The sequence below is a fragment of the Mirounga angustirostris genome, unplaced genomic scaffold, assembly GCF_029215605.1.
Source record: "Mirounga angustirostris isolate CCGP_5_RB_7025 unplaced genomic scaffold, mMirAng1.0.hap1 SCAF_16, whole genome shotgun sequence".
NCBI classification, from domain to species: domain Eukaryota; kingdom Metazoa; phylum Chordata; class Mammalia; order Carnivora; family Phocidae; genus Mirounga; species Mirounga angustirostris.
The window spans coordinates 43,908,580-43,936,056 of record NW_026991724.1 but is presented as its reverse complement, the minus strand read 5'-3'; the positions used below and the strand labels follow the sequence as shown (position 1 = coordinate 43,936,056).

General features: G+C 51.6%; 1 protein-coding gene across 2 annotated transcripts in view; it reads right to left on the bottom strand.

Annotated features, from left to right (window-relative positions):
• Window positions 1-1,000: 1,000 nt before the first annotated feature.
• Window positions 1,001-27,477, bottom strand: part of WDR62 (WD repeat domain 62) — a 41,573-nt gene continuing 15,096 nt past the window's right edge. The window contains exons 10-32 of one of the 2 annotated variants that reach the window (XM_045891334.3): window positions 23,027-23,164; window positions 21,007-21,185; window positions 19,456-19,547; window positions 17,545-17,670; window positions 14,897-14,964; window positions 14,694-14,815; window positions 13,719-13,794; window positions 12,835-12,946; window positions 12,677-12,740; window positions 11,880-12,008; window positions 10,670-10,803; window positions 8,289-8,341; window positions 6,244-6,462; window positions 5,080-5,207; window positions 4,646-4,749; window positions 4,186-4,296; window positions 3,754-3,888; window positions 3,363-3,474; window positions 3,107-3,248; window positions 2,966-3,026; window positions 2,129-2,779; window positions 1,441-1,589; window positions 1,001-1,346 (exon numbers count right to left, since the gene is read on the bottom strand). In XM_045891334.3, the coding sequence (XP_045747290.1) occupies window positions 1,086-1,346; window positions 1,441-1,589; window positions 2,129-2,779; window positions 2,966-3,026; window positions 3,107-3,248; window positions 3,363-3,474; window positions 3,754-3,888; window positions 4,186-4,296; window positions 4,646-4,749; window positions 5,080-5,207; window positions 6,244-6,462; window positions 8,289-8,341; window positions 10,670-10,803; window positions 11,880-12,008; window positions 12,677-12,740; window positions 12,835-12,946; window positions 13,719-13,794; window positions 14,694-14,815; window positions 14,897-14,964; window positions 17,545-17,670; window positions 19,456-19,547; window positions 21,007-21,185; window positions 23,027-23,164 (3,366 nt within the window). In that variant the 3' untranslated portion in view covers window positions 1,001-1,085. The remainder of the gene's footprint in view (window positions 1,347-1,440; window positions 1,590-2,128; window positions 2,780-2,965; window positions 3,027-3,106; window positions 3,249-3,362; window positions 3,475-3,753; window positions 3,889-4,185; window positions 4,297-4,645; window positions 4,750-5,079; window positions 5,208-6,243; window positions 6,463-8,288; window positions 8,342-10,669; window positions 10,804-11,879; window positions 12,009-12,676; window positions 12,741-12,834; window positions 12,947-13,718; window positions 13,795-14,693; window positions 14,816-14,896; window positions 14,965-17,544; window positions 17,671-19,455; window positions 19,548-21,006; window positions 21,186-23,026; window positions 23,165-27,477) is intronic. The other variant, XM_064581307.1, reaches the window with a different exon arrangement.

Below are 27,477 nucleotides of genomic sequence, written 5' to 3'. Positions count from 1 at the left end.
TCTGCCACGAGGCAAGCCTGGGTTTGAGTCCCAGCTGTGTGGGATCCGGAGCAAGGCTGGATCTCTCTGGGCTTGTTTCTGGTGGGCCGTGACCATCCGACGGAGCAGAGAGGGACTCAGGCAAGTGGTGGTTGAGGCCACAGCAAGCCACACGGTGGGGCTGTGGTTCAGGGGAAGGCCCTCCCTTGCCGGCTTCCTTTTTATAGAGAATTGGGACAGTGGGGGCTTTTGTGGTCACAAGAGTGGCCTTCTTGGCAGACATGCCACATGGCTAGATGCCGGCTGCCTGGGGAAGCTGCTACCACAGCTGGGAGCTCATGGGATGAATCTGGATAGAATCTTCCTGCTGGGGAGAGAATTACTTGTCCCAGCTGCTGGATGGCCTGGGCATGCTGCCCGATTGTCCAGTCACTGAGTTGCTGGTCTCTCCTCAATTTCCCCTGCTGTAGGTGGGGACAAAAGCCTGGACCTCATAGGATCCAACCTGGGCTTGGCCTGGGGGCCCCGAACCAGTGGGGTGGCAGTGTTTGTCCTGGGAGCCAGGGTCTGGCACATGGTGATGGCAGTGGCTCCAGTGGGTTCTTGGGCACCAGTAAGGGGGCAGGGAGGAAGGGTTGGCCCCTCCTTGGGGAACAGCTGGGCCCCACTGGGCCAGGACCCCAACTGACCCCATAGCAGCTCAGGGGGGATGGACGACATGGCATCCAGGTGTTGGGATCATCATTATTGCAGGTCCCTAATTTCTTGGGAATGTTGGTCCCATTGACGGAGTCCTGCACTGGGGCTGATGTCCCCCAGGTGAGACAGGAAGAGGAAGAGCAGGTGAGGGTACAATGCTACGTGGCCAAAACCTGCTGCATACAAATTTCATCCCTTGCAAAGTTCATCCACCCACGTTCCCCAGGCTGGTCCAACACAACACTGCTGTCCACCCTACCCTCCTTCCCCGCATCCACCTGAGGGAGCTTCGTGCATACGCCCCGACAGGCACCAGGAACCATTCCTCTAAGCTGTCAGTTTATTTGCTTAAGACACCGATCTCTTCAGAAGCAGCAGGGCTGGCGTGGAGAGGAGGCTGCTGGCCCTCAGTCCCCCCGCACCTTCCTCTGCACGGCCTGCACCAGCAGCTCCGAGTAGTGTTCCAGCAGGGCATGCAAATCTGGGCTGGCCAGGGGGCACAGTGTAGTCGGGGAGGGGGAACCCGGGCTGCCCTGGGCCTGGGCCACGTCAGTCCCAACCAGCCAGTCATTGGCCTCTAACTGGTTATGGATCCAAAGAAAGGTGGAGGCCAGCTCAGTCCGTGCCTGCCACTGCTGCTCAGTGCTCACCTGGTCGCTGGAGACCATCTGCAAGGGGTACAAACCTTGTCAGGGGCCACCCAGCCCCGGCAGTCCCGGGGAGCCACCCAGCCCTCTCCCCTGGCCCCGGGGCTGGGCTCACCAGGCGGTAAAGGTCCAGGGCTTCTTGGAAGGTGGTCTGCAGTCTGTGCACGACAGTGCTCAGTTCACGGGGAGCTGGGGGCAGGACCCTGGCCGGCACCCCAGGCTCCTCCCAGTGTCCAGGGCTGCTCTGGACCAGACTGAGAGCATCTGGGGTGAGAGGGGAGGGAATGAGAAAGACACCTCCACTTTCTAACTGGTCTGAGAGAGGCTGGGGTGGCTGGGCTGATCCCTCTGCCTGGGATGCTTCCCTCAGTCCCCTAAGGCTCACTTCCCTCCCGCTCTGCTCAAATGCCCCCTTCTCCTTGAAGCCTTTTCTCATTATCTGGCTGAAAACTCTAGCCACTGTCCCCCCCCTTCTCACTCCCTAAACCCTTTTATTTCTGTCCTTAGCACATACTCCTTCAGGATACTCTTAACACTTTGCTTTACATTTAGTCTGGCCATCTCCCCAGTGAGGGTGCCCATTCTTTGTAGTCTTGTTGACCACCAAGCCCCATGTGCCCAGGGTCTAGAACAAAGCCCAACACATATGAAGTGCTTACTAAATATCTAAGTGAAAGAACGAACGAACGACCAAATGAATGGCGCAGCTCCTGAGCTGGGTCAAGTGCCCAGCTTCAGAGCTAAGCCAGCTGTACAGGGGATGAGCTCGGGGTACAATCCCTTGCCCCAAGAGTGGTACTTACCAGGGGTGGGCTCCAGGAGAGAGGTGACGCTGCCAGGAACCCGAGGCCTGGCCTCCGGAAGTAGGGCACTGCTGGGGTGGGCAGGGGCTTTGAGGGGCTCGGGGGCCAGGAGCCTTGGGAGAAAGGTGGAATTGTGGAGCCTCAGGGAGCTTGCATCCATGGGGCTGGGGACTGGGAAGGTGGCTGTTGTGACGGTGACACTGGGCTGGGTGGCTGCAGGTTCCAACGGGGGAGGGGGCAGCAAGAGCCGGTCAGAGATGCTCGACAGGGTCAGCTTCAGGCTGGCCCGGGCCTCGTGGTTGCCCCAGGAGGACAAGGCAGGTTCTCGGCCCTCGCTGTTAGAGCTGGGTGCTGCCGTGGTGGGGATGGCCTGGAGCTCCTGGCCCAGGGATGCCATCTCCCCCGGGGAGGAGGGCCTGTGGAGGGGCCTGGCCAGCTCAGCCAGCACAGGGTCCTCACTGTCCTCGGGGGAGGTGCTGCGTGACATCTTGGCCCGGGAGCTGGCAGTGGCCTCCATGTAGGGGTGGGTGGAGGAGCCGTGGACAGCCTGAGGCAGGCGTGGAGTGGGTAGGGCCGTGGGCGTCGGAGGCTTCCTGTCAGTGGGCAGCACTGAGGAGGGGGCACAGGGCACCAGGCCGGGGAGGCGGGGGGCTGTAAAGGAAGAAGTTGGCTCAGTCTCACACCCCAGCCGCAGAGCCGAGGGAGAGGGGCCCACCCCAGATGGCTTTCGGGCCTGAGTGGACCCTGCCCATCCCCACTGCCCCATGGTTCGGATGGGCATCCAGGACCGTTTGCTGAGAAGCCCAGGGCTGTTTGTCTGCGGATAGGGGCACTCACTCAGTGGGCGCCAGGCTTCCGGGGTCTCAAGGGGCTCCTCAGCCTTTTTCCCAGCGAGGACCTACAAGCACAGCATGCGGTGAGGACAAGGCCTCCAGGCTCGCAGCCCTAAGTCCGGAGGGAGGCGGCCCCAGTACTCACGTTGGTCCTGCCTGGGGACGTGTAGCCAGGGCCTGCTCTCAGGGGCTCTGCTCTGAACTGGCTGCCCCCAAGCTCCGGGAATTTGACCTCTGGGGACTTCACCAGGTGCAGGGGCAGCCGGGGAGGGAAGCTGTGGGTGAACCTGTGGGAAGGAAACCAGGCGGTTGTGGCTGTCCTGGGGGTCCCTGAGGGGACACAGCCCCCCCCGGGGGGGGATAGAGAGATGGGGGCAGGGTGGGGGTTCACCAGCTTCTACCTGGATGTCTTCTGGAGGCGTGAGAGGAACTGGGCTGAAATGCTCAGCCGGGGATTGAAGAAGTCCTCAGCCTCAGGGGCCTCCAAGTCTCTCAGGGATCCATGGAAGAGCTCTAGGGGAAGACACCAAAGGAGTCTTCAGAATCCCTCCAGCCACTCAGCCCTGGGCCCAGGAAGGCCCGCAGACCAGCAGGTGGATCCCCAGAAACGCCATCAATAGACCACCCACATGCCTGGGGGAGCAAACACAGCAGGGAGAAGAGCCTGCACGGCTCAGTCCTTGAGAGAAAACGCAAGCCCTCTTACCACCCCTGCCAGCTCTGCAGGGAAGCCCTACCCGAGACACCCACGCTGTGCCCAGCACTGGAAGGCCTGCCCGGGCAGGGCCCTACCCTCGGGGTGAGCGTCAGTAAGCGTCTCGAAGTGGTGGCGGAGGAACTTCTCCTGCTCAGGGGTCTGGGGCAGGGAGCCGTTGGATATGCCCAGCACCTCGGGCTGGGATAACTCTTCTGCAGAACCTGGGCATCCTGGGGAGAGGCGAAGGGGAGGCCAAGGGGGTGGGCAGGAGAGAATCGTCAACACCATGAGTCACGGCAGACGCCCAAAGACGCCAGACGCTTAACAATGGAGAAAGCTGGACTCGCCCATCACACACCCTGTTGCCACTAGACCGAGGAGAGGCTAATGGCTCTGCTTCCTAGACAAGGAAATGGGGGCTTAGTGGGCACCAAGTGCAGGGCTGATGTGGGGAAAGTGATTATATATCATGACCAACCCCGAGCAAGTCCCATGCACCGTCTTCCCCACATCTGGCCTCTGCTCACCCAGCGTGGGGGGCATCATCATGTCAAACCGAGGGGCCGGGGCCGGCCGTGGAGGGGGCGCATGGTTGGTGGTGAAGCTGCACTCCAAGTCAGCCTCTGACTCCCCCGAGTCTGGAGGGGCAGAGCGGGAGTCAGGAGCCCAAAGCCAGGCCCTCACTGGGTGAGTCAGGTAAGTGGCTCAGGTTCCCAGGGCTTTGGTTTTCCAATCTGAAGAGTGGGGGGTAATAATACCCACTCTCTGTTTTTATGGACCAGCAAGTTTACACTTCAAGGAAGTGGCAGAGCTGGGCTCCTGCCAGTCAGCAGTTGGGCTCGAGAATCCTCAGGGAACAGCAGGGACCATGTCTGCCTCCGTGATAGACTCTGAGCTTCAGAAAGACTGAGTCAAGGTCGCCATTAATACCCAAAAAGGGGCCTGGCTGGACAGATTACTGCAGGGTCTCCGCCTGCCACCACTCACCATCAGGTGGTCTCTGATCCTTCGGGCAGAATGAGGAAACTCTGAGGTAGGAGTCACCTTGCTGGTCTCTGGACTCCCCCTTGATGTCCTTTGTGCAGTACTCGCTGCAGTGCCGGGGGTGGGGCAAGGGAATGAGAACATACTGGTAGTAAACAGCTAGCCCCCACCCTGACCCCCTAGACATCTGTGCCCTGCTCCTACAGAGCACTGCCTCGCCTCTCCTGCCTCCTGCAAAGGCTCCCTGCACCTCCACCTGGAACCAGGGCAACTGAGGCTGCAGGGCCGGGCTCCCGTCCCACCCGGGCCTTACTGCTCTGCCCCATTCCCACAGGCCCATGGGGAGAGCGGAGAGCAATTCTTCCAACGCGTGCCTATCAGCTGAGGCCTCCTCTCTCCAATGCCTTAAGGCTTCCCTGGGTGCACAGGACACTCACCTGTCTGTCCCTGTGACTGTCACCTCCGCCTCCAGGGAGTAGATGATGAGCTCGCTGTCCTCAGAGGACTCCCTCTGTATGGGCAGGAAGGAGGGATGCCCCCCGCCGACCTTCTGGGGGCTCTCCGACTGCAGGGTGGAGAGGACACAGCCATCTGAGGCGATCCTGGCAGCCAGGGCCCTTTGCAGGCCGCCAGGCGTACCACCAACACCCACGATAACAGGGAAGACGTGCTGGAGCATCCCGCTGAGCCAGGGCCTGGGCCTGGTGAGGTGCTCATCCTGAGCTCCCTCTGCGCTCCTCCTGCTGGTCGGCAGCCCCTCTACAGGCAAGGCTCCAACCCTCCAGAAGCCGATTTGGGTGACGTTCAAGGACAAACTAATCCTCGGTGAGAGGTTAAAAGGCTGTGCCTCGGGTGGGGGTACCGATTAGGAGGGGCACAAGGCGGTCTTCCAGGAGGTAGAAGATACTCTCTATCTTAGGGCCTGGGTGGTAGATACATAGGTGCATACATAGGCAATAACTTGTCAAGCTGTGTACCTAGGATTTGTACACACAAGTGTATGTGTATCATTTCACAATAAAAAAGACGGTTTATACAACAGAATAAAAGATAATTTTGTTTGGAAAATAACAGAACAAGAGTTAAAGTTGCTTCAGCACTTCTGAGGGCCCAGGCCCTATTGGTGCTGGATTCCTATCAAAGCCCTCTGAGGGCTTTCTTTTTATGACCATTTTTAAGAAATCTTTCTTTCTTGGTTATCTTTTTTTTAATGACCATTTTTTTTTTTTTGAAAGCAGAAACCTAGAGAAGCCAGCCTCACAGCAAGTGGTCACACAGCAAGGAAGGGGTAAGGTCAGGGCTCTACCTGCTCAAATGACCCCCTTCCCCCCCACCGTCCCCAGCCAGCCACAGGCCTGCTCTCAGGCCCAAGCTCTTCACCCCCAAGGGACCCACCTCCCAGACTCCTGGTCTGCCTGGGAAGTCTCACTTGCACTAGGCCCAGGGCCTCACCCTCCTGCCCTCCACCACATCATGTAATCATCTTGCACCCCTAGAGTGGGAAAATCAGCCTGATTTTCAAAATGATACTGCCGAGGCCCCAGGTCCCGGGTGGGCAGTCACAGTGCAGGGACCGTGGGCCGGGCTGGGGTGGTCTGTACCTCACTCAGCAGGGCCGCCAGGCTCTGGGGCTCCACTGTATCCACAATAGAGTCCTCCAGGCTCTCGGGCTTCGTGGGGGTGAAGTAGCAATCCAGGTCCTGGGCATCCAGGATGGTCTTGAGGGGCTCCTGGTCAGCACGCTCCGCCCAGCGTCCATGGGGCTTGTAGCTGCGCTGGGCATGGAAGGCTGAGCCATCTGCCACATCATCATCTCCTAGCTGAGGGTGACAGGAGATGGTCAGACAGCTAGCCAAGAGATCATCAACTCCAGTGGGAGCCAGGGACTCTGCATGGACTCCATCCAGTCTCGGCTTTAAACACCACTCAGCAACGGCCTCCAGAGAAACATCTCCAGCCTGAATCTGTTAAATTTCAGAAGCGCACGTGCAATTGCTCTCCATCTATATGGATATTTCAGAGCGAACACATGTTGAAAGCAACTCTTGATCTTCCCCCTCTGATTGACTCCTCCTAAAGCCTTCCTTATCTTATTCTTGCCTGCTGCTTAGGCCCCAAACCTTGAGGTCATCCTTCATTCTTGTACTGTCCCTCATACTCTCCACCTTGTATTTCTTCAGCAAATTCTGTTAGCTCTGCCATCCAAACACATATGGCCACCTCTCCCACCCTGGTCCTGCCCAGCACTGCCTGCAAATAGGACTGTGGCCTGAGAGACAGTGGAGGGTGGGTACTTGAGAACTCAGCTCTGGAGCAGCCCATGTCCTCGAATTCCCAGCTGTGTGACCCTGGACAAGTCACTTAACCTCTCTGGGCCTCAGTTTCTCCATCTGTGAAATAGGGATATGAAAAGGTCCTATACTTCAGTGGGGATTAAATGAGATAATACATACAAAATCCTTAGAACAGCCTGTACAGAGTAAGTGTGCTATCCATGTTTGTTGAATGTAATTCCACTCGTAGCATTTACGGATAAGGGGAAGCTTGGGGTCTTGAGAGACCTGGTCTGCAGGGGAGGGGATGGCAGGGAGGATTTCCCTGAGGAGCTGACAGTTAGGTTTTGACTGAGGACTGACATTGTTACTGAAATAAATCATCCCACCTCGGGTGTAGGATTCTGCCGCCAGCTCCTAACCCACTGGCTCCTAGCCTGCGCCTCCCCTAAGTAACATTCATGCAATCCTAACATCATCTTCTTTCTCTCACAACCAGTCATTTGGTTCCACCTTCGGAATCTATCCAGCCTCCCACCTCTCCTGCCTGGATGATCCCAAGTCTCCTCCCTGGCCCTCTGCTTGCCCCTCATGTTCACACTTGGCGCCACCTCGTGGCCTTCCTCAGCTCAGAGCCCCCCTTTGCCTCCATCTCACTCGGTGCCAGGGATGAAAATAAGTGGGGAGGACAACGAGAACTATTCAGGGAACGCACCACAGCCCACACGGTGCCACACCATCTGGCCCCCATCATCTCCGTGAGCCCTTCTCCCCCCAACCCTCATTCACCCTCAACCCAGGCAGTTGGGCCTCCCCGTACCTCTTCGAACATGCTAATAAGCATAATCCTGCCTCATGGCCTTTGTCCTACATACTGTTCTCTCTGCCTGGAACATTCTTTCCCATGAACTGCATTTCTCCCTTGCTTCAACTCTGTTCAAATATCACCTTCCCAGTAAGGCCTTTCTGTTCATCATAAAATTGTTGCCCCCTCCCCCCAATACTTGTTATTTTCTTTCTCAATTTTTTTCCTCCACAGCACTTATCAGCTCCCAAAATACTATACAACTCATTGGTTTGATGTGGATACTGCCCATCTCCCACACTAGAAAATAAGCCTGTGAAGGCCGACGTTTTGTCTGCCCTGCTCCCTGCCGTCCGGATAGTCAGAACAAGACTGGCACAGGGAAGGTGGTCACTATACGTGTTATAAGCATGAAGGACTGTCTAAGCTGAGACTGGAAGGATGACAGAGTTCTCTAGGGAAAAGAGAGACACAGAGAGGGAAACGCGCTCCCAGAAGAAAGAAGAGCATGAAGGAGAGCACACCCACTTTGCCAGCCCTAGGCGTCCCGATCTCTGGGCAGACTCACCAGCCGCTTTGCCCAGAGTGGCAGTTTGCCATTGGTCAGCAGACACCGAGGATCTAGAGAGACACATGGAATCCATCAGGAGAGAATAAACAACCCAACAGACAAACGGGCAACATACGTAAATAGGCAATTCTCCAAAGAGACAATACAAGAAACAACAGACATATTACTCATTGTCAGGAAAAGGCAAATTTATACAATGGACCAAAACTAAAATGCTTCATATGATCAAGTGTTGGCCAAAGTGTGGGCCTGCTAGGTGGGGCAGTAACTGGATGTGGAGGGCCCTTGGGGTTCTCTTTTGAAATAAAAAGTGTACTAACCCCAGAGCCGGCAGCGCCAGCCCTCACCTCCGTCCTGGAGAACCACCCTCACATACGCCAGAGGAGGCCTAGGAGTGGTCAGTACGGCCTTATCCACCAAGGGGTACAGTTAGAAAACCCTAAATGTCCAGCCAGAGGCAAATACCTTAAAATATCCCACCATGCTGTTGGTTAAAAGAGGGAGGCCTGCGGCGCACCTAAGTGGCTCAGTCGGTCGAGCATCTGACTTGATTTTGGCTCAGGCTCAGGTCATGATCTCAGGGTGGTGAGATCCAGTTCTGCGCCGGGCTCCCCGCTCAGCATGGAGTCTGCTTGAGATTCTCTCTCTCTCCCCCTCTGCCCCTCCCCCGACTCATACTCATTCTCTCTAAATAAATAAAATCTTAAAAAAAAAAAAGAGGCCTCTGTTTTGTATCCACCAATAGGTGGCTATTTCTTTCTTCTTTTTTTTTTTAAGATTTTATTTGAGAGGTTGATATTTCTTCTCTCTTTTTTTAAAGATTTTATTTATTTATTTGACAGGGAGAGAGAGAGCACAGCAGGGGGAGCGGCAGGTGGAGGGAGAGGGAGAAGCAGGCTCCCCACTGAGCAGGGAGCCCGATGTGGGGCTTGATCCCAGGACCCTGGAATCACGACCTGAGCCGAAGGCAGACGCTTAACGACTGAGCCACCCAGGCGCCCCATTTCTTCTTTTTTAAAAACAATTTTATTTATTTATCTGAACAAGAGAGAGCTCGAGAAAGTGCAAGCGCGAGGAGGAGCAGAGGTGAAGGGAGAGGAAGAGGGAAAAAAATCCCAAGCAGACTTCACAATGAGTGCAGAGCCTGATGCAGGGCTTGATCTCACGACCCTGAGATCACAACCTGAGCCGAAACCAAGAGTCGGACTGACTGAGCCACCCAGGCGCCCTGATAAGATACTTCTGAGAGGAAAAAAGTACTGAATGTCTACAGTAGAATACAATTTATGTACATAAATATGACATGTTCTGATGACTGTGTACATATATATATTAATGTTCAGGAAATGGCCTATAAGGATTCATAAGAAACTGACAGAAGTGGCCACCCTGGAGAGAACATGGGGTTGGGTGTGAGGGTGGCAACAAAGAAAATTTGCTTACTCTGATTTTTTCCAAGGCTGAATTCTTATATTACTGTTGCCTACTGTCTAGTCAGCCCCTGTTGGTAGAGGCCCCCGCCCCACACTGAAAGCTCCCAGCCTCTCTTAGTTGGAGCAACCATGGCCAATGGGACCTGAGAGAAGCCTGCCGGGAGCTTGTGGGCAAGTTTCCTCTCCAAAGGAGGTTGGAAGAGTGACTGTCCTATGCAAACAGCAGCCATCTTGCAACCATGAGGGCCTAAGCCAAGGCAACACGCAGAAGGGCAGAAATTTAGAGAAAGCCTGGCCTCCTATAAAGTCATTGAGCTACTATTCTCCCTTTTGCCTGAACAACAGAATCTGTTGTCTCTGGTTAACAGCACCTTGTTTTCCCCCGGGACATCCCCTGCACCCCTTCCCACCCTCTTTTGTCAGGTGGCTCCAGTGGAGCTGGGTCAAGCCTCCCCCTTCAGGGATGACATGACTCAGGCCTGGCCAATCACAGCTACTGGCTACATGACGCACACCAGAAACAGGAGTCACGAACCCAGGATTTTGCTTGAGCTACTGGGAAAGAGATGTTCTCTTCTCTAGAGTTCGATTACCTAGAGCTGCTGGGAGAATCTCTGCCATCAGGAAAGGGAGAGTCTGCCTGACAGCAAAACCAACATGGAGAAAAGCAGAGCCAAAAGACGGAGGAAAATTATATTCCTTTAACATCACCTGACTACAGGGATCCAGCGATTGCCTGAAGCCAAATTCTCTGATTTTCAGGTATATGAACCAAGAAATTCTCTTTCCCGCTGAAGCCAGTGAGAGTCTGGATGCTATTACACTGAGGGAGTCCTGACTGATGGGATTACTGAGCTTCATTTCCAGGTAGTGGGCGAAACCCAGCAATGATCCCTACATGGAGAGTTCAAAATAGGGCCCCTTTGAATGAACCCCTTTCCCAACCTGGGTCCAAGCTCTCTTTGGATGGTGTCTTCAGCAACTCTTCCGGCTCACACTGTTCCTCCAGCTCATCCTCCGTCTGCTCTCCAGGGCTTAAGGAGCAAATCTCGCTGGGCACGGATGTATAGGTCTCCTGCCTGAGGCCAGGAATGAGAACGGCAAGGAGAGAAATAGGTAAATGGGGTGGTGGCGGGAGGCACAGGGATCTCCCTAGGGCTGGGCCCTGTGCTAGCTTCCATAGGAACATATTGCTGACTTCCAGTCAAGATGGTGCCGGGAGAGCTCCCTGCTGCACCTGCTCTGCTGGAAATATCACCACAATAAATGAGATATAACAAAGACTGCACTCAAAAAATACAACAAACTCTCTAAAGGCCACAGCAATGGGACAGAAAGCAAAGCAGATAGTGGGGCTTGAGTACTAAGCTGCTGCACTCCATTCTGGGGAGTGTGTGTGTGGCGGGGGCAGTGTGTGGGGGTGGGTAGCAATAAGGTTTTATCTCCTTTGGAGTACAGGAGCCTAAAACACGCCTGACACAAGGTGGGCACTGGAGGGCACCTGGGGCAGTGTGTAAGCCTCAAAACCAGGAGCCAAGAGGAGCTGCCCATTCCCTTGGTACCTAGATCTGCAAGACATCCAATACTACGCAGGACGGGAGACTCATGTTCAGGCCTGGTCCCCGTGGGGAGGCAATGGCAAAGCCTCAAGGCAGAGAAAGGCAAGGACAGCTCCAGAGGCAGGAGAGGGAATAAACCCCCAAATCTCCCACGCAACTGAGACCTCCAAACTAAAATTCCCTAGCCAGAAATTAGAATATGACCTTACTCCAAATGAAACTGGTCTTGCAGCATAAAAACTTTGAAGAATAAGGGTCCTCCACTGGAGCCTTCTCTGACTACGTCCCTCCCCACTGCTTGCTGGGGCAGGGGCCTCCCCTGGTCCCCACAGTGCCCCGGAGCTTCTTCTCCCAAAACAGTGCTCACAGGCTCTCCACTTCACTTTTCCACTTCAAAACCCTTCTCCTATATACTATCATAAATTTGTACTCAAAATCTGTCTCCCCGACAGGGCCACGGGTGCACAAAGGGCAGGGCCTAGGGCTGTCCTGGCCATGGCTGTCTCCAGCATCACTCCTCACGGGGCCCCGGGCGGGAAGATGTTTCTCTGGCAGACAGACAGACGGATGGGGGATGGCCGGGTCACTGCCAGGACCTGGGCTGGCTGCTCCACTTCCCATCCTGCATGTTCTGCTGCTGTGGCTGCTCCCGGTGGTCAATCTCCAGCAAGTGCTGCTTCATGCAGTTCGTGATCTCTGGGCCCAGGTGCCAGATGAACACGCAGCTGCAGAGGCCAAAGAGAGATGTGGAAGGGGAAGGAACAGTAAACATGGAAGCCATCTGACTCTGGAGCCCCCTAGGTCACCACAGCCAAGACCCCATTCCCTGGCCCCTCCCAGAAAACACCCCCCTTCCGCTTAGGGCCCGGGGTGGGGGCTCCAGGCCACGTGGGCTCTACACCCTGGGCGCGGTTCAGAGCATCCCAGCAAACCAGGACCTGTTCTGAAGTCCTCAAGACCCAAGGAAGGGGGCTGCGGAAGGACTGTAATAAACTGGAGGGAGCGACAAAAGGGACTTCTTTGGGCACCAACCACATGCTAAGGACTTTATATGCCATCTCATTTGATTCTCACTGTACAGTTGTCCAGGACGTTGGGGTCATCTGTCTTTTACAAAGGAGCAAACTGAGGCTTAGAGATGGGAAATGACCGGCTCAAGGTGCCAAGTAAGTGGCAGATCTGGGATTTGAACTCAGGGCTGGGTGTGACACCAAGGTCCATGCCGTTAAAGGAGAGAGCAGTAAGCTGGAACCCTCAGCAGGGCTCTCTGCGTGGGCAGGGCAGGCCGGGAGCATGGTGTTCCCGCTGTCTGAGCCCCTGTGCCCCCCACAGTACCAGTCTTACCCACTCCCAGAGGGAGGCCAGCCAGGGGCGGCCTCCAGGCCTTTCCCACCTGTCTCCGGATACTGTGATCAAGTGACGACAGTCATAGGTGAACTTCATGCCGGTAACGATTTCTGAAAGCAGAGCAGAGAAGCTGTACTGACCTCCTGAGTCACAAGGCAGTGTGGGGGCGCGTGGGGAGGCGTCCACGTAGGGAGGCACACCCACCTGAGTGACCAAACATCTTGGCAACGCACTCGCCTGAGTAAAAGTCAATCACTGAGATGCTTTTGTCTGAGCAGCTCGTGGCCAGGAAGGTGCCTGAGGGGTCCACGTGGACCTGGGGAGAAGAGGACCCACATGACAGCGGGGCTGCCTGCTTCTTCCCTGTGGCGAGGCCAGGTCAAACCCCACAGCCTCCATGGATGGAGGACCCTCTCGTGCGGGACACTGGCACGCTGACTCGTCCCAGGTAGCCCGCAGGACATAGACCCTGGTTAGGATCGAACTCCTGCTCCCATTTCACAGGTGAAAAAATTACCAACCAGGCCCTGTGCAAAGCACTGTATGCGTGCAAACTGATTTCTTCCAGAGAAGAACTCTATGATAGAGGTTCTTTCTATCTGCATTTTACAGGTGATGAAATGGGCTTCAGAGGAGATGACACTTGCCCATTTGCTTCAGAGGAGATGACCGAGGTCATAGCCCGAGGCAGAGCTGAGAGAGTCTGACCTTGAACCCTGAACTCGTTACAACTCCCCTACTCCAGAGGCTCTGAGAAGGTCCCCCAAACTTGTCCTGATAACACAGCAGGGGGCAAGCCTGGTAAAGGAGCCCAGGCCTCTTTGATTGTTCTCACCACACCATGGCCACTCAAAATAGAAACCACTTAAATGTCCCGGTTTGGAAAAGGGCTCATAAAGGTAAAATAGTCTGTGACACCCCCAGCTCCCAAGCAACCTCCTTGGTCAGCCAGGCCAGAGTGGATGCTGGCCAGCTTGTGATCTTTGATCAGGTGCCCAGGAGGCCACAGGTCTCAGGTGGCCCATCAGGGCAGCAGACGGACAGGGGGGAATGTGTGTACTTTTCACACGGGGGTTCCAGCTACTCACCTTCAGCAGGGACCCTTCGTCACCCTGAGAGCCCTTGTAGCACTTCTTCTGCTTCCCGTTCATGGTGTTGTAGACTCTGCGGAGGTGGGGGCACAACGTGGCCAACGTGGCCCTGCCCGCCTGCCCCCTCCTGCATTCTGGTTTCAGCCTTACCGGACCATCTTCCTCGCCCCTGAAAGCCCCTTGCCACCTCTCATCCCCCATCTGATGCCTGGACTGAGATCGCCCCTCAGGAAATGAGATGCCATCGCAGGCTGAGGTCATGCACGGGGGTTATGCACTGGGGTGTCCATGGAGTTAGCGTCTGCTGAGTTCATGTCTGTCTTCCCTGCTACCGAGCAAGCAGAGTGCCTGGCACTCCATCTGAACGAGCAGATGAAAGAGGTGGAGAACCTCTTTGCACAAGCCCTCCCCTCCCCTGGCTCATTCCTCCACATCCTTCCCAGTCTCAGTTCAGATGTTCCTTCCATCAAGCCCCGCCTGATCCCCACGTAGGATCAGGTGTCTCGCCGGGCCCCCCAAGTCCCCCGGGCTCTCCCAGCCCTGACGGCTCCATGCTGTCACTGTCTAGTGAGGTGTCCATCTCGCCTCCCTTGGACTGAGTTCCGTGAAGGCAAGGCCTGGGGCTGCCCTGCTCACTGCTGTGTCTCCGGCACTGTCCAACCCAGCTTGGGTGCTCAGGAAATGTAGGTGAACGAACGAATTTATGAGCCACACCAGCACCTCTTAGTCACCCCACAGGCTTCTGGAGAGCCAGAAGGAACCCCCTTGCTGACCTGGAGGCTAGACCTGGGTGAGCCCAGCTCCTGAGAAACACGCACTGGGTCCCTCCACGCAACCCAGTTCCCGAGGGACCAGATGAGCAGGGGGAAGAAAACAGACGGCTCACGAGCAGACAGACCCGACAAGGTCTCATTCAGGCCCTACTCAGAAACCAGGGGCCAGGCCGACTCAGAGCCCAGGGCAGCTCCTCACCTCACGTTGCGGTCCTGGCAGGCCACGGCCACGTACTTTTGGGTGATGTCAATGTCCATGTCATACAAGGTGGTCTTCTCTGCCACGTGGTGGGTGCGGACAAAGTGTAGTCCATCCGAGGTCTGGCAGGGCAGGCAGGGCCTTCAGAGGACGCCCCTGACAAGCTGCCCACCCCAGCCCCCAAGGAGGCCAACCCACTCTACCCGCTGGGCACTGCGAAAGTAGATGCTCTTGTCAGCCCCACAGCTGATCATCTGGATGTCTCTATTGCCTGGAGGAGAAGGAGGTGGTACATTAGGTGAGGCTGGGCCACTGCCGAGCCTGCCTGGGGCCAGGGATCCTAGCTAGGGAACTCTCTGCAAGGGAACTCTGCTGGGGGTTAGGGAGGGATTCCTGGAGGAGGGCAGTGGGTGCTGGGTGCAGGTGGTATTCTAAGATGTGAGCTGTGTGCATGAGGTGGGACAGCTAGAGCAGTGGCTTGGCAGGCCTCTGCAGAGCAAGGGCGGATAGGGAACAGGCCAGGGACACCGAATGGGCACCATGTCTGATCTGGGATTTGGAAAGATGATCTGGGCAACCGAGTGGAAGCGGGACCAAAGCAGGGGGCAAGCGGAGACAGGCAGACTGTTGGGAGGTCCATGCCATCCTGAGCAATCAGAGCATCCACATGCACCTCAGGCCAGGGCCCGAGCCACCGGTGCCTCCCCTCCTGACTGCTCACCGGCCACTCCCCTGTACAAATGTGAGCCCGGGGCTTAGAGTCACACAGTCTTTGGCCCAGGGTGTGCAGAGAGTCAGGACAGGGCCAGGATTAGACTCAGGCATTTTCTGGCTAAACACTGTGCTCTGAGCCCTGGCTTTCTCTCCATACCTGTTTCCTGTCTGTACAATGGGCCTATGAGAGCCCCTGCCCCACGGCGTTCTGTGAAGCCTGTGGAACAGTGGCTGCAACCTGGTAAGCACTCTACATATTCTTGCCTTTCTTCTTTCTTTATAGACTTAGAATGATAACAGCACAAATACCTCAGAGTTGTGGTGACGATGCAGAGACGGAATAGCTATAAAACACTGAGGATAAATAAATATGAAGCCCGGGCACCACAAACCTGCTGCTTCGTGGCAGGACATCGGAGAGAGCTAGGGCCTGATACACAAGTTGTTACTCAAGCAGGAGTCACTGGCCCACAGAAGGGAGTGAGTCCTGTGTGGGAGAGGGAGTGTGACCTGGGAGGGACCCAGAGAGGCCTGCAAGTTACTGGTAATGTTCTGCTTCTGAATGTGGGGTGGGGAGCCCAAGTACTTAGCAATGTTAGAACACAAGCAATCAGAACAGTCACTGGTTATAAACAATGGGTGTGTCTGTTCTAGTTCATACCCACTGATTATGAACCTTGATGGGAAGTTCATTGTATTATTCTGTAAACTACACATATTGTATTCATTTGTTCGGATATGTTTCAGATAAAACTGTTAAAGACAGAATCCTTCGTTAGCAGGGCAGCTGCTGTTAGGTTTCGACTGGCTGGAGCCCAGTTTATACTAAAATTGTCAATGTTTTGAGCAAAGATCAGCCGGAACGGGAGTTGGGTTGAGGATTTACGTCTTATCAGACTGGCTGGGGGCTCTGATGAAAACCCATACCCTGCAGAAGGTGGCCTTAAGGACCAATTCCTGGGCCACCCCTTGGACTGTCATCACCGCTCTTGGATCCATACCATTCATGAAAGCTGAGGTCACTGGTGGCCAAACGGCTAGACTCACTGATTTATTCTAATTAACTCTATCCCATGAAATGAATAGGTTTTTAAAGATGTCTGAGAAATTTTAGCTGATCAGCTTTGGAGGTCTTCATCAAGACACGTCAAACATTGTTAACTTTTGTCCATTGTTAACGTGTTTTAGCTACAGAGAGGTAGGGCCGGAAGTAGGGAGGATCAAGGGACATTAATACCTTTTCAGTCACAAGATTACATGTAAAAAAAATTCTTCATAGTCAAGAACTTAGAATGAGTACGTGGATATATTCTCTCCATGAACAACTTTCTTCTGGAATATAGTTTTGAATATGCTCTTGGGTTCTGATCAGTTAAACCCTACGGGACCCACCTCCCCTCCCCTCAGAATCCTTTAGGGCCCAGGATCTCCATGCTGAATCTTTCAAGTCTAGAGGAAATCCCTTTGATTTCCTCGTTGAGTGTGGGCTTTGCAGGGCATCCCGAGGCAAGATCCTAAGCCTGCACCTCCTGGCTGTGTGACTCTAGCTGTAAGTGGGGTAAGGAAGGGGCAAATTGCAGTGCAAGGATCCTTGCCAGCACAGAATTAGCTTCCAGCAATTTTCACGGTCACCTATTTTTCTGTCAAGGTCATCAGTGTCCATCCTGCCCTCTCGCAGGACTGGCACCCCGATTTCCTTTTGGGGAACAACATTCACCTAATTTCAGTCCTCCTGGATCAAAGGCAGAGGGAGGTGTGGGCTGGGGGCACATGAGTCAGACCTGGCCCAAGAAAACACCCCAAAGCCCTGGCACCCATAACCGTTCTGAAAAGGGCAGGTGCCTCAAACCAGCACAAGGGAAGTCAGCACTCGATTTCTGCCAAAACTGACAGAAAGAGGGGAAATCTCCTTCCAGTGGCACAATGATAACCAAGATGCCGCCCACCGCAGAAAGGTGCAGCTGACAGAGGGAGTCTTGATAAGGGGGAAAAAAAAATCATCAACCTTGGGATCCAGCTGGGCCTGAATCCACAACTTGCTTTTCCCTTTTTTGTTTAAGCTAAAGGGAGTTTTGCTGTTACTTGTAGCCAAAGGAGCGCGCACCAAACAAGGTGGAGCAAGCAGGAAGGGGCTCACCAGCAAACTTGATGGCCGTGATGGAGGAGGAGTGGTCGTCCAGGGTCTGCTCCAGGTTGTAGTTCTTCTCCACGTTCAGCACGTGGATCAGTCGGTCCCGACTGGCCGAGGCCAGCAAGGTCAGCCCTGTGAGTGGACAGAGTAGCCCTGGGTTCCCAGGAGGCCGCTTGATGACTTGGCCTCCCAGATGGCAACATGACTGAGCTTTCCAGGCCTTGAAGAAGGGGTCTTTGGTTCTATACCTGCAGCCAACTTGCCCCAAACCCAGAAAGGGGCCATTCCCTCAGCTCTCTGTAGTCTTTCCCCAGAGCCCCCCAAACCCTGGCATTTCCCACCCCATGCCACCAATTCAGTGGATGAACCTTGAGGTGCACACGGGCACTCTGCCACCTGTGCCCAAAGCAGCCGTCCTAGCAGAGCCCAGCACTCCTTCCTGCCAAGTCCGACTCTTAGGCATGCCACGAAGCCCTACCAACTTCCCAGCCTCCCCGGAACACCGTTCCCTCACTCTCTGAGCTCTGGCTGGGGTCTCAACCGGGTCCTACCGGCGGCTCGCTGCCGCACCTCCTTCTGCCAGGGCGTCCCCTCAGACAGCGCTTACCCTGGTCGCCTGGCATGTCTGAGGGCGAACACATGACCTGAGGCAGACGGGAGCTCAGGAAGGATGGACTGAACGAAGAGAGATCTCAAGAAAAACTGGTGGGCCAGAGGGTGCGGGGAAACGAAGGAGGAGGAAAGAGCATGGGAAAGATTGCTTACCTATCAGGACATGACTCCACCTAAGTTCTATTCCTGCCAAAAATGTATCAGGGGCATGAAATCATGAGGAAAACAGACAAACTCAAATGGAAGGAAATTCTATAAAATGACTGGTCTATACTCTGCAGAAAGCCAAGTCATAAAGACAAATTAAGGCTGTGGAAATGTTCCAGAAAAAAGGTGATTTAAAGAGTTGAGTTTCTGGACTGGAAAAACAAAGGTGCTACAGAGGACAACATTGGGACAGCTGGCAAAATGGGAATAAGGACCACAAAAAAGAGAGGACAGTACAAGAAAAAGTGAAACTTCCACATGGTCATGTAAATGGATGTCCTCACAGACCCAATGAAGAGTGAAAGGTCATACCGTCGACTTATTCTCTAACAAGTCAGCAAAAGAAATGTATATGCTAGGGGCACCTGGGTGGCTCAGTCGTTAAGTGTCTGCCTTCGGCTCAGGTCATGATCCCAGGGTCCTGGGATCGAGCCCCGCATCGGGCTCCCTGCTCCACAAGAGGCCTGCTTCTCCCTCTCCTACTCCCCCCTGCTTGTGTTCCCTCTCTCGCTGTGTCTCTGTCAAATAAATAAATAAAATCTTTAAAAAAAAAAGTTTACAAAAATTACTAAAAAAAACCTGTATATGCTAGTATTTTATTAATGCGAGCATATGTACACATGCGTGCACAAACATGGAGACAGAAGTGGAGATGCGGAAGCAGATAAAGTCATACACACAGTCATAGGGTCAGAAAGAATTCAAAAGAAAAAAACCTGAGGAATCTGGGTGAAGAGAACGCAATGTTTCTGTAGGCATCAAACTTTTTCAAAATAATATGTTTGATATTATTTGATATACGATACGATATTTAACTGTTGATCTATCTATACATTCTCTCATTCCACACTCACCTTTTTAACCTGAGTGCTTTTCAGGACACTGGGAACCAGAGCAAGTCCAGCCCAGTCCTGCTGCCAGTCTTGCATTCTAGAGTCCCAGATACGCTGGTCTCAGGGCCCAGGGACAGGGGCACTTACTAAACATAGGACTTGCAGCTGTCACTCACAGCCCCACCAGACATCAACTCCCCGTCTCTGTGGCTCTGCCAGGGGGGCTGCTCCCCTGCCTTCCCCCGGCCACCCCGCATAGGTCTACCTGTCTCAGGCTTGGAGTACTCCAGGCACAGCACCTCAGCATCATGGGCCTCCACCTTGACCAGCTCATCCATGAAGTGCAGCTCGTGGATCCTGGGAGACACACACTGTCCACTGGACCCTGCCCGTGCCCCCAGCCCTCAGCTCTGGGTGCCCTGCCAGCGAGGCAACATGGGGAACTTCCTGCCCTGGCCAACTAGTCCAGAGATGCCCAACCAGTCTGCTCACCTAGAAACCTGCTACCTTCAAGGCGGCAGTGCCAAGCATGGGCCATCCAAGTGGGCACCCAGCCCCTTAAGGCTCCATGGAGCAGGTCTAGGACAGTCCTCTGGGGGAGCAGGAGTTAGGGCAGGGCTGTGTCAGAGGAGATCCCTGGGGGTGGGGGAGGGACCAAGGGCCAGAGGTCATACTCAAGGATAGGACCTATGGGTGAGGAGTACTTGATTCCAACCTCCCATTCTTAAAGACTCTCAAATCTAAATTTCCTCATTCTCTCCAAATAAAATCAACCAACCAACAGGCCATCTAGGATGATATAAGAGACAGTCATCTCAGGTCCTCCACTCTTCCTGTGTGATCTTAGCTTAGCCACTGGCCTCTCCTGCCTCAGTTAACCCATCTGGAAATGGAGCTAATACCAGCATTCCCATCAGAGGGTGGGGGAAAGGGCTAAGTCGGTCGGTGTGCACGGCGGCAGGCGGGTGGCCAGCCGGGGACGGGTGCTATACCCGAGTTAGCTCGTGACTGGTCTCACCTCGCACAACAGAACGCTGTCAGTGTGCGCAGCCCACGGACACATCGGGCTGCCTCACACAGTGACTGGTGTCAAAACAGTTGCCACCATTTTAAAACCATAGAATTTCACGAAAAACCATGCACTTCACTCTTCTTGGACAATGGGGACATCGGACAGTGGAGCCTGTGATCCCGCTACTGTGTGGGAGCTGCCCCTTTAAGATGGAGCCCATGCTCCCCCCATCCCTTCTCTTCCTCAACAGCCTCAGCACCCAGGTGGTCACAGCTGTCATTTGTCAACGTAAACCTGGTCCCTGTGAGAGCGCTCATATTCTGTCAGCACCTACTGCACCAGAAACATCTTAAAAAAACTTCCGTAGTGTGGGTAAACAGCCTACGCCCTCAAATGTCCCATCCTCCCAGCCCCCCTCCCAGTGCCACCAGGGCCCCCCATGCTCCAGCTGGCAACCTGACTATTCAGCACTGGTGTCACCTGGGACTAGAGTCCCAGATACGCTGGTCTGGGACTGTGGTAAAAGTGTCACCCTACCCTAGAATGCAAGCTTGCCTGTCTACCACGCAGGCACGGTTCACAAGCCCCAGCTGCTGAGGTCCTGGGACCTCCCCTATCTCAGCCCTCTGGAAGATACTTCTCAGCTTCGGTTCTCAGGGATGGCTGTTTTCCAGACTGCCATTCACAGTCCCTCATTCCCAATGGGGAAGTGGAGGTGCCCAGGCCAGGGCTCCTTCCCACCACCCTCAGGACCCAAGCCTGAGCTGGGAAGCGTACATTAGTCACCCGCCAGACCTCACTTGCCTCAGATTTCCACTTCGGTCGCCTGAAGCCAAGTGTTGGCCATCAGGACTGACCTGCATGACTCGCACCCCAGCCTTCACGTCCATAGGTGTCCCATTCTCATTGCCCCGGTCTGGGAAGTGGGACATGTCCTGCAGGTGCTGGATGTCATTCTCTACATATACTACCTTCAGCAGGGTCTGCAGGAAGGAGAGGGCTGAGGTCAGTGCTCTGGGAAGGTGTGAAGCACCTCTGCAGTTCTGTCTCCCAATAGCCCACCTCCCATTCTTCATTAGTAACAGAACTCCAGATTTAACCTTCCCTACTCAGAATAACTGTTTCCTAGCCTCCCTTGCAGCTAGGTGAGGCTCTGGGAATAAATTCTGGTCAATGAGATGTAAAACAAATGAGAACCCTTCTGCTCCCTTTTCCTTTGTCCTGCTCCCTGGAGCTCCAGCACCCATATTGGATGACAAGGACAAGAGCTACTCCAAAAGGGCAGAGTGGAGAGCTGAAGGCTCTTGGGTCTCTAAGGGCCTCCTGCAGCTACCAAAACAGCTTGGACTGGTTATCTCCAGACTATTTTCATGAGTCAGAAAACCAAATTTTCATCTCTTGTTTTGGGTTTTTCTATTCTATGCAGCCAAATATAACATGTATATCACAGGTGTGGAAGAGAAGATGGTAGTACTGGGTTGGGGGGGCGGGGGGAAGGGGCACCTGCTATACACACCCTGCATTAAGGGCCTTTTCTGCTCCAGCCACACTGACTGCTCAGGTTTTCCAACTCACCGAACTCTTTCCTACCTCAGGGACTTTGCACAGGCTATTCCCTTGGCATAGGACACTCTCCCCTCCCCTTTTTACTCATTCCAATCCTCCATATCTCAGCTCAGTTGTCTCCTCCTCTAGGAAGCTGCCCCTGACACCACAGATAAAATCAGATGACTGTTATATATCCTACCAGCACTTCCAATTTTCTTTCATGGTGCTTATCATGCTTATGATTCTATCATAGGGGCGCCTGGGTGGCTCAGTTGGTTAAGCATCCAGCTCTTGATTTCGGCTCAGGTCATGATCTCAGGGTTGTGAGATTGAGCCCTGCATTGGGCTGCACACTCAGCCCCTCTCCCCACTCCTTCCCTCTCTCAAATAAATAAATCTTTAAAAAAATTATTATTTATGGGGTGTCTGTGTGGTTCAGTTGGTTGAGCGTCTGCCTTCGGCTCAGGTCATGATCCCAGGCTCCTGGGATCGAGCCCCATGTCAGGCTCCCTGCTCAGTGGGAGTCTGTTTCTCCCTCTGCCCCTTCCCTGCCTGTTCTTTCTCTCTCTCCCAAATAAATAAATAAAATCTTTAAAAATGATTCTATCATAATTTGTATAGTTACTGGTTCACTGCCTGTCTGCCTCTCCTTACTAGACTGTGGGAGCCACAAGAGCAGGAGGAGGGTCTGTCTTAGGCATTGATGTGTCCCCAGCAGGTAGCACAGCACCTAGCAGAGATCTTAATAAGCATCTGCAGGTTAAATGAATGCATGAGTCACGTCTCAGCTCCTAAGAGACGCTCCCTCACTGACCTAGCATTAGCAACCATTTCTTCAGCAAGGTATTTTCTCCCTACCCTCCCATCACGGCTCCCTTTGGGTCCTGCCAGCACCCTCACCCAAGACTTCACAGTGTGGCAGCGAGCTAGACAGGGGAAGCCCCTCCCTGGTTTGGTCCTTCCAGGGAGCTCTGACTCAAGACTTAGGGAACTTCATTTCTTTTGAATGTGTCAGGTTGCCCGGAGTAGCTCTGTTGACACATACCCAGAGAGCAGGAGTTGACTGGCAGAGAGAAGCAGGAAGGATAGGCCATGCTACCTCAGAAAGAAAAAGAAGGAAAAGAGAGAAGCAAGAGAGAGGGAGACACAGAGTGCTTCCTGGTTCCTGCCCCCAGTGAAGCTTAATACCAAGGTCCACAAGACTCTCTCTTGCCCCTATATCCTAGATTAAAGGACGCCTCTGTTCCTCCTAAAATATGGTTCACAAGCCACTCACGTTACTGAAGATATTTTTCTGCCAGTGAGAGTCAGGGCTGTTATCCACATTCCAAAAGCGGATGGTATTGTCTGAGGAACAAGTAAGAAAAGTTCCTGATGGCAGACAAGCTCTCTGATCTTCAAACTCAGGATACACCTACAGTTCCCAGAGAATAAGGCAAAGGGCAATTCATTACAACCATTTCAATGACAGCATTATGATATTCTATTGCATTTTGGTGAAAAAAAAAAAAAAATATGTTGCAGATAAATAGGCATAATGTAATGTCTTCTATGTTAAAAATAAATAAGAAAAAAAGGACCCCAAATGCTACTATATATTGTCCATGCACCGTCTTCAGCCCAGGTCACGAAACATCCCCAAACATCAATTTCCAAGGCAAATGGTTCAGCTCAGTCAAAAATCACTAAGCACAAAAGGAAACAAGGTACCATGAGCAAGAAGCAGCAGAAACAATAGTCCAGCTTCAAACACTGACATTATTAGACAGAATATAAAATAACTATGTTTAATATGTTTAAAGAAATAGAAGAACTTTGACAAAAGTAAAAGTATGAGTGGCCAGCCATAAACTATAAAGAATAACCAAGCAAAGCTGAAAAAGAACAAAATAGAACTATTTCTAGAAACAAAATGCATCTCAGAGAGTGAAAGAGATAACATATAAAGGGATTTCAAAATACAAAACACTGGGTTCTGAGAAGATGATAATAGCAACAGCATAGATTTTTAATCTAAAAATCCTATCTTATGAGTAATTACTTTAAATGTAGCTGGATTAAACTCTCTAATCAAAAGGAAATTACTGGCAAAATGTATAAAAAAAAAATCCACTACGGGGCGCCTGGGTGGCTCAATCAGTTGAGTGTCCCACTCCTGATTTTGGCTCAGGTCATGATCTCAGGGTTATGAGATCGAGCCCTGCATCGGGCTCTGTGCTTGGTATGAAGTTGGCCTGAGATTCTCCCTCTTCCCCTTCCCCTGCTTGAGCTCTCTCCCTGAACAAATAAATAAATAAATAAATACAATCTTAAAAAAAAAAAAAAAGATCCATTATCTGTTGTCCATTAGAGGGTACTTTGTATCCAGACACATACAGAGTGAAAGTGAAGGTATAGAAAAATATATTCCATACAATTAGTAACTAGAAGAGAACGTTGTATGTATATAGTACTATCAGACAAAATAGATTTTAAATCAAAAACTGTTACAAGTGACAAAGTAGGGCATTATATATTGATAAGGGGTCAATCATCAAGAATATGTAACAAAGGGCGCTTGGGTGGCTCAGTTGGATAAGCATCTGCCGTCAGCTCAGGGTCCTGGGATCGAGTCCCACATTGGGCTCCCTGCTCAGCAGGGAGTCTGCTTCTCCTCTGCCTCTGCCCCTCCCCCTGCTCGTGCCCCCCCAAATAAATAAATAAAATCTTTAAAAAAAAGAACATATAACAAATACAAACATACACATAACAACAAAGAACCAAAATACATGAAGCAAAAACTGATAGAATTGGAAATACACAGTTTCGTAACAGTTGGAGACTTCAACATTCCATTTTCAATAAAAGACAGATCTAGAGAGATTATCAATAAGGAAACAGAGGACTGGAAAAACACCATAAACCAAACAGACTAACAGATTTATAAGGAATATGCCACTCAATTAACAGCAAAATCCACATTCTTCTCAAGTGAACATGGAGCTTTCTCCAGAATAGACCACACATTAGGTAACAAAACAAGTCAATGCATTTTTAAAGACTGTTATCATACAATCTTCTCCAACCACAATTGGAATGAAATTACAAATAACACAAGGAAATTTGGAGAATTAACAAATACATGAATATTAAACCATACACTCTTACACAATCAATGGGTTAAAGAAGAAATCAAAGAGAAATTAGAAAATACTCTGAGACAAATGAAAATGAAAACACAATAGACAAAATTATGGCATGCAGCAAAAGCAATGCTTGGAGGGAAATTTATAGCTATAAATGCCTACATTAAAAAAAGAAGACTGAGGTGCCTGGGTGGCTCAGTTGGTTAAGTGTCTACATTCGGCTCAGGTCATGATCCCAGGGTTCTGGGATGGAGCCCCAAGTCGGGCTCTCTGGTCAGCAGGGAGTCTGCTTCTCTTTCTGCCCCTCCCCCTGCTCATGCTCTCTCTCAAATAAATTAAAAAAAAAAAATTAGAAAAAAAAGATCTCAGGGGTGTCTGGGTGGTACAGTTGGTTAAGTGTCTAACTCTTGGTTTTGGCTCAGGTTGTGATCTTGGAGTCATGGGATGGAGCCCCACGTGAGCTCTGCAATCAGCGCAGTCTGCTTGGGATTCTCTCTCCTTCTGCCCCCACCCACCGCACTCACTCTCTCTCTCTCAAAATAAAAAAAATAAATCTTAAAGAAAAAAAAAGATCTCAAATCAATAAGGTCTCACCCTAAGGAACTAGAAACAAGAGCAAACTAAACCAAAAGCTGGCAGGAAGAAGAAAATAAAGATTACAATGGAGATGAACAGTCTTTCCCCTCGCCCCAGAAATGGAAAAGGCGATCCTAAAATTCATATGAATTGTAAGGGACCCCAAGTAGTCAAACGAATATTGATAAAGAAGAACAAAGTTGTAGGAAACATACTTCCTAATTTCAAAATTTACTACAAAGCTACAGTAATCAAAAAAATGTGCTCCTGGCATAAAGATAGACCTACATCAATGGAATATAATTGAGAGTACAAAACTAAACCCATACATCTATGGTGAATTGATTTTCAACAAGTGTGCCAAGGTTATCCAATGGGGAATGAATAGTTTGTTCAATAAATGGTGCTTGAACTATATATTCACATGCAAAATAATGAAGTTGGACCCCTGCTTCAAGTATATACAAAAATTAAGAGAGATCAAAGACCTAAATGAAAGAGCTAAAACAATAAAACTTTTTTTTTTAAGTAGGCTCCACACCCATTGTGGAGCCCAACACGGGGCCTGACCTCATGACCCTGACATCAAGACTTGTGCTAAGATCAAGAGTTGGACACACTTAACTAACTGAGCCACCAGGCGCCCCTAAAACAATAAAACTCTTAAAATAAAAGTAAATCTTCATGATTGTGGATTTGGCAATGGTTTGTTAGCTATGACACCAAAGATACAAGCAACAAAAGAAAAACAGATAAATCAGACTTCATCAAAATTAAAAACCTTTGCACATCAAAGGATACCATCCAAAAAAAAAGTGAAAAGATAACAAAGAATGAGAGAAAATATCTGCAAAGCATATATCTAATAAGGGTGTAGTATCCAGAATACATAAAGAATTCTTACAATTCAACAGCAAAAAGACAAACAACCAAAGTAAAAAATGGGCAAAAAATTTGAATAGGCATTTCTCCAAAGATATACAAATTACCAACTGGTACATGAAAAGATGCTCAACAACATCATTAACCATTAGCGAAATGCAAGTCAAAACCACAACACAGTACCACGTCACAAACACTAAGATGGCTATAATTTAAAGGCAAAAAACAAAAAACTAGTGTTGATAAGGATGCAGAGAAATTGGAATCCTCATACATCACTGGTGGGAATGTAAAATGGTGAGGGGCGCCTGGCTGGCTCAGTTGGAAGTGTGCGACTCTTGATTCAAGGTCGTGAGTTCAAGCCCCACATTGGGGTGCAGAAATTGCTTACAAAGAAAAAAAGAGGAATGTAAAATGGTACAGCTTTGGAAAAGTTTAGTGGCTCCTCGAAAGGCTAAACAGAATTACCATTATGACCCAGCAATCCTGCTCATGGGTATATACCCGAAAGAACTGAACACAGATATTCAAACAAAGCTCATACATGAACATTCAGAGCAGCACTATTCCTAATAGCCAAAAGGTGGAAACAACACAAATGTCCATCAACTGATGAACATATGAATAAAATGTGGTATATCCACACAATGGAATATTAATCAACCTTAAAAAGGAAAGAAGAACTGAAACATGTTACAACATGGATAAACCTTGAAAATATACTAAGAGAAAGAAGCCAGACACAAAGTCCACATATTCTATTTTTCCATTTGTATGAAATATTCAGGACAGGCAAATCCAGTGATAGAAAGCAGATTAGGGCTGAGAGAGTGGGAGTAGGGAGTGATTGCTTAACGGGTACAGAGTTTCCTTTTGGGGTGATGAAAAAGTTCCAGAACTATATAGTAGGGATGGTTGTGCAGCATTATGAAGGTACTAAATGCCACTGAGTTGTACGTTTTAAAATGATTTAGGGGCATGCCTGGGTGGCTCAGTCAGTGAAGTGTCTGACTCTTGATTTCAGCTCAGGTCATGCTCTCAGGGTCGTGAGATGGAGCCCTGAGTCAGGCTCTGCACTGAGCTTGGAGTCTGCTTAAGATTCTCGCTCTTCCTCTCCCTCTGCCCCTTCCCCCCAACCTGCGCA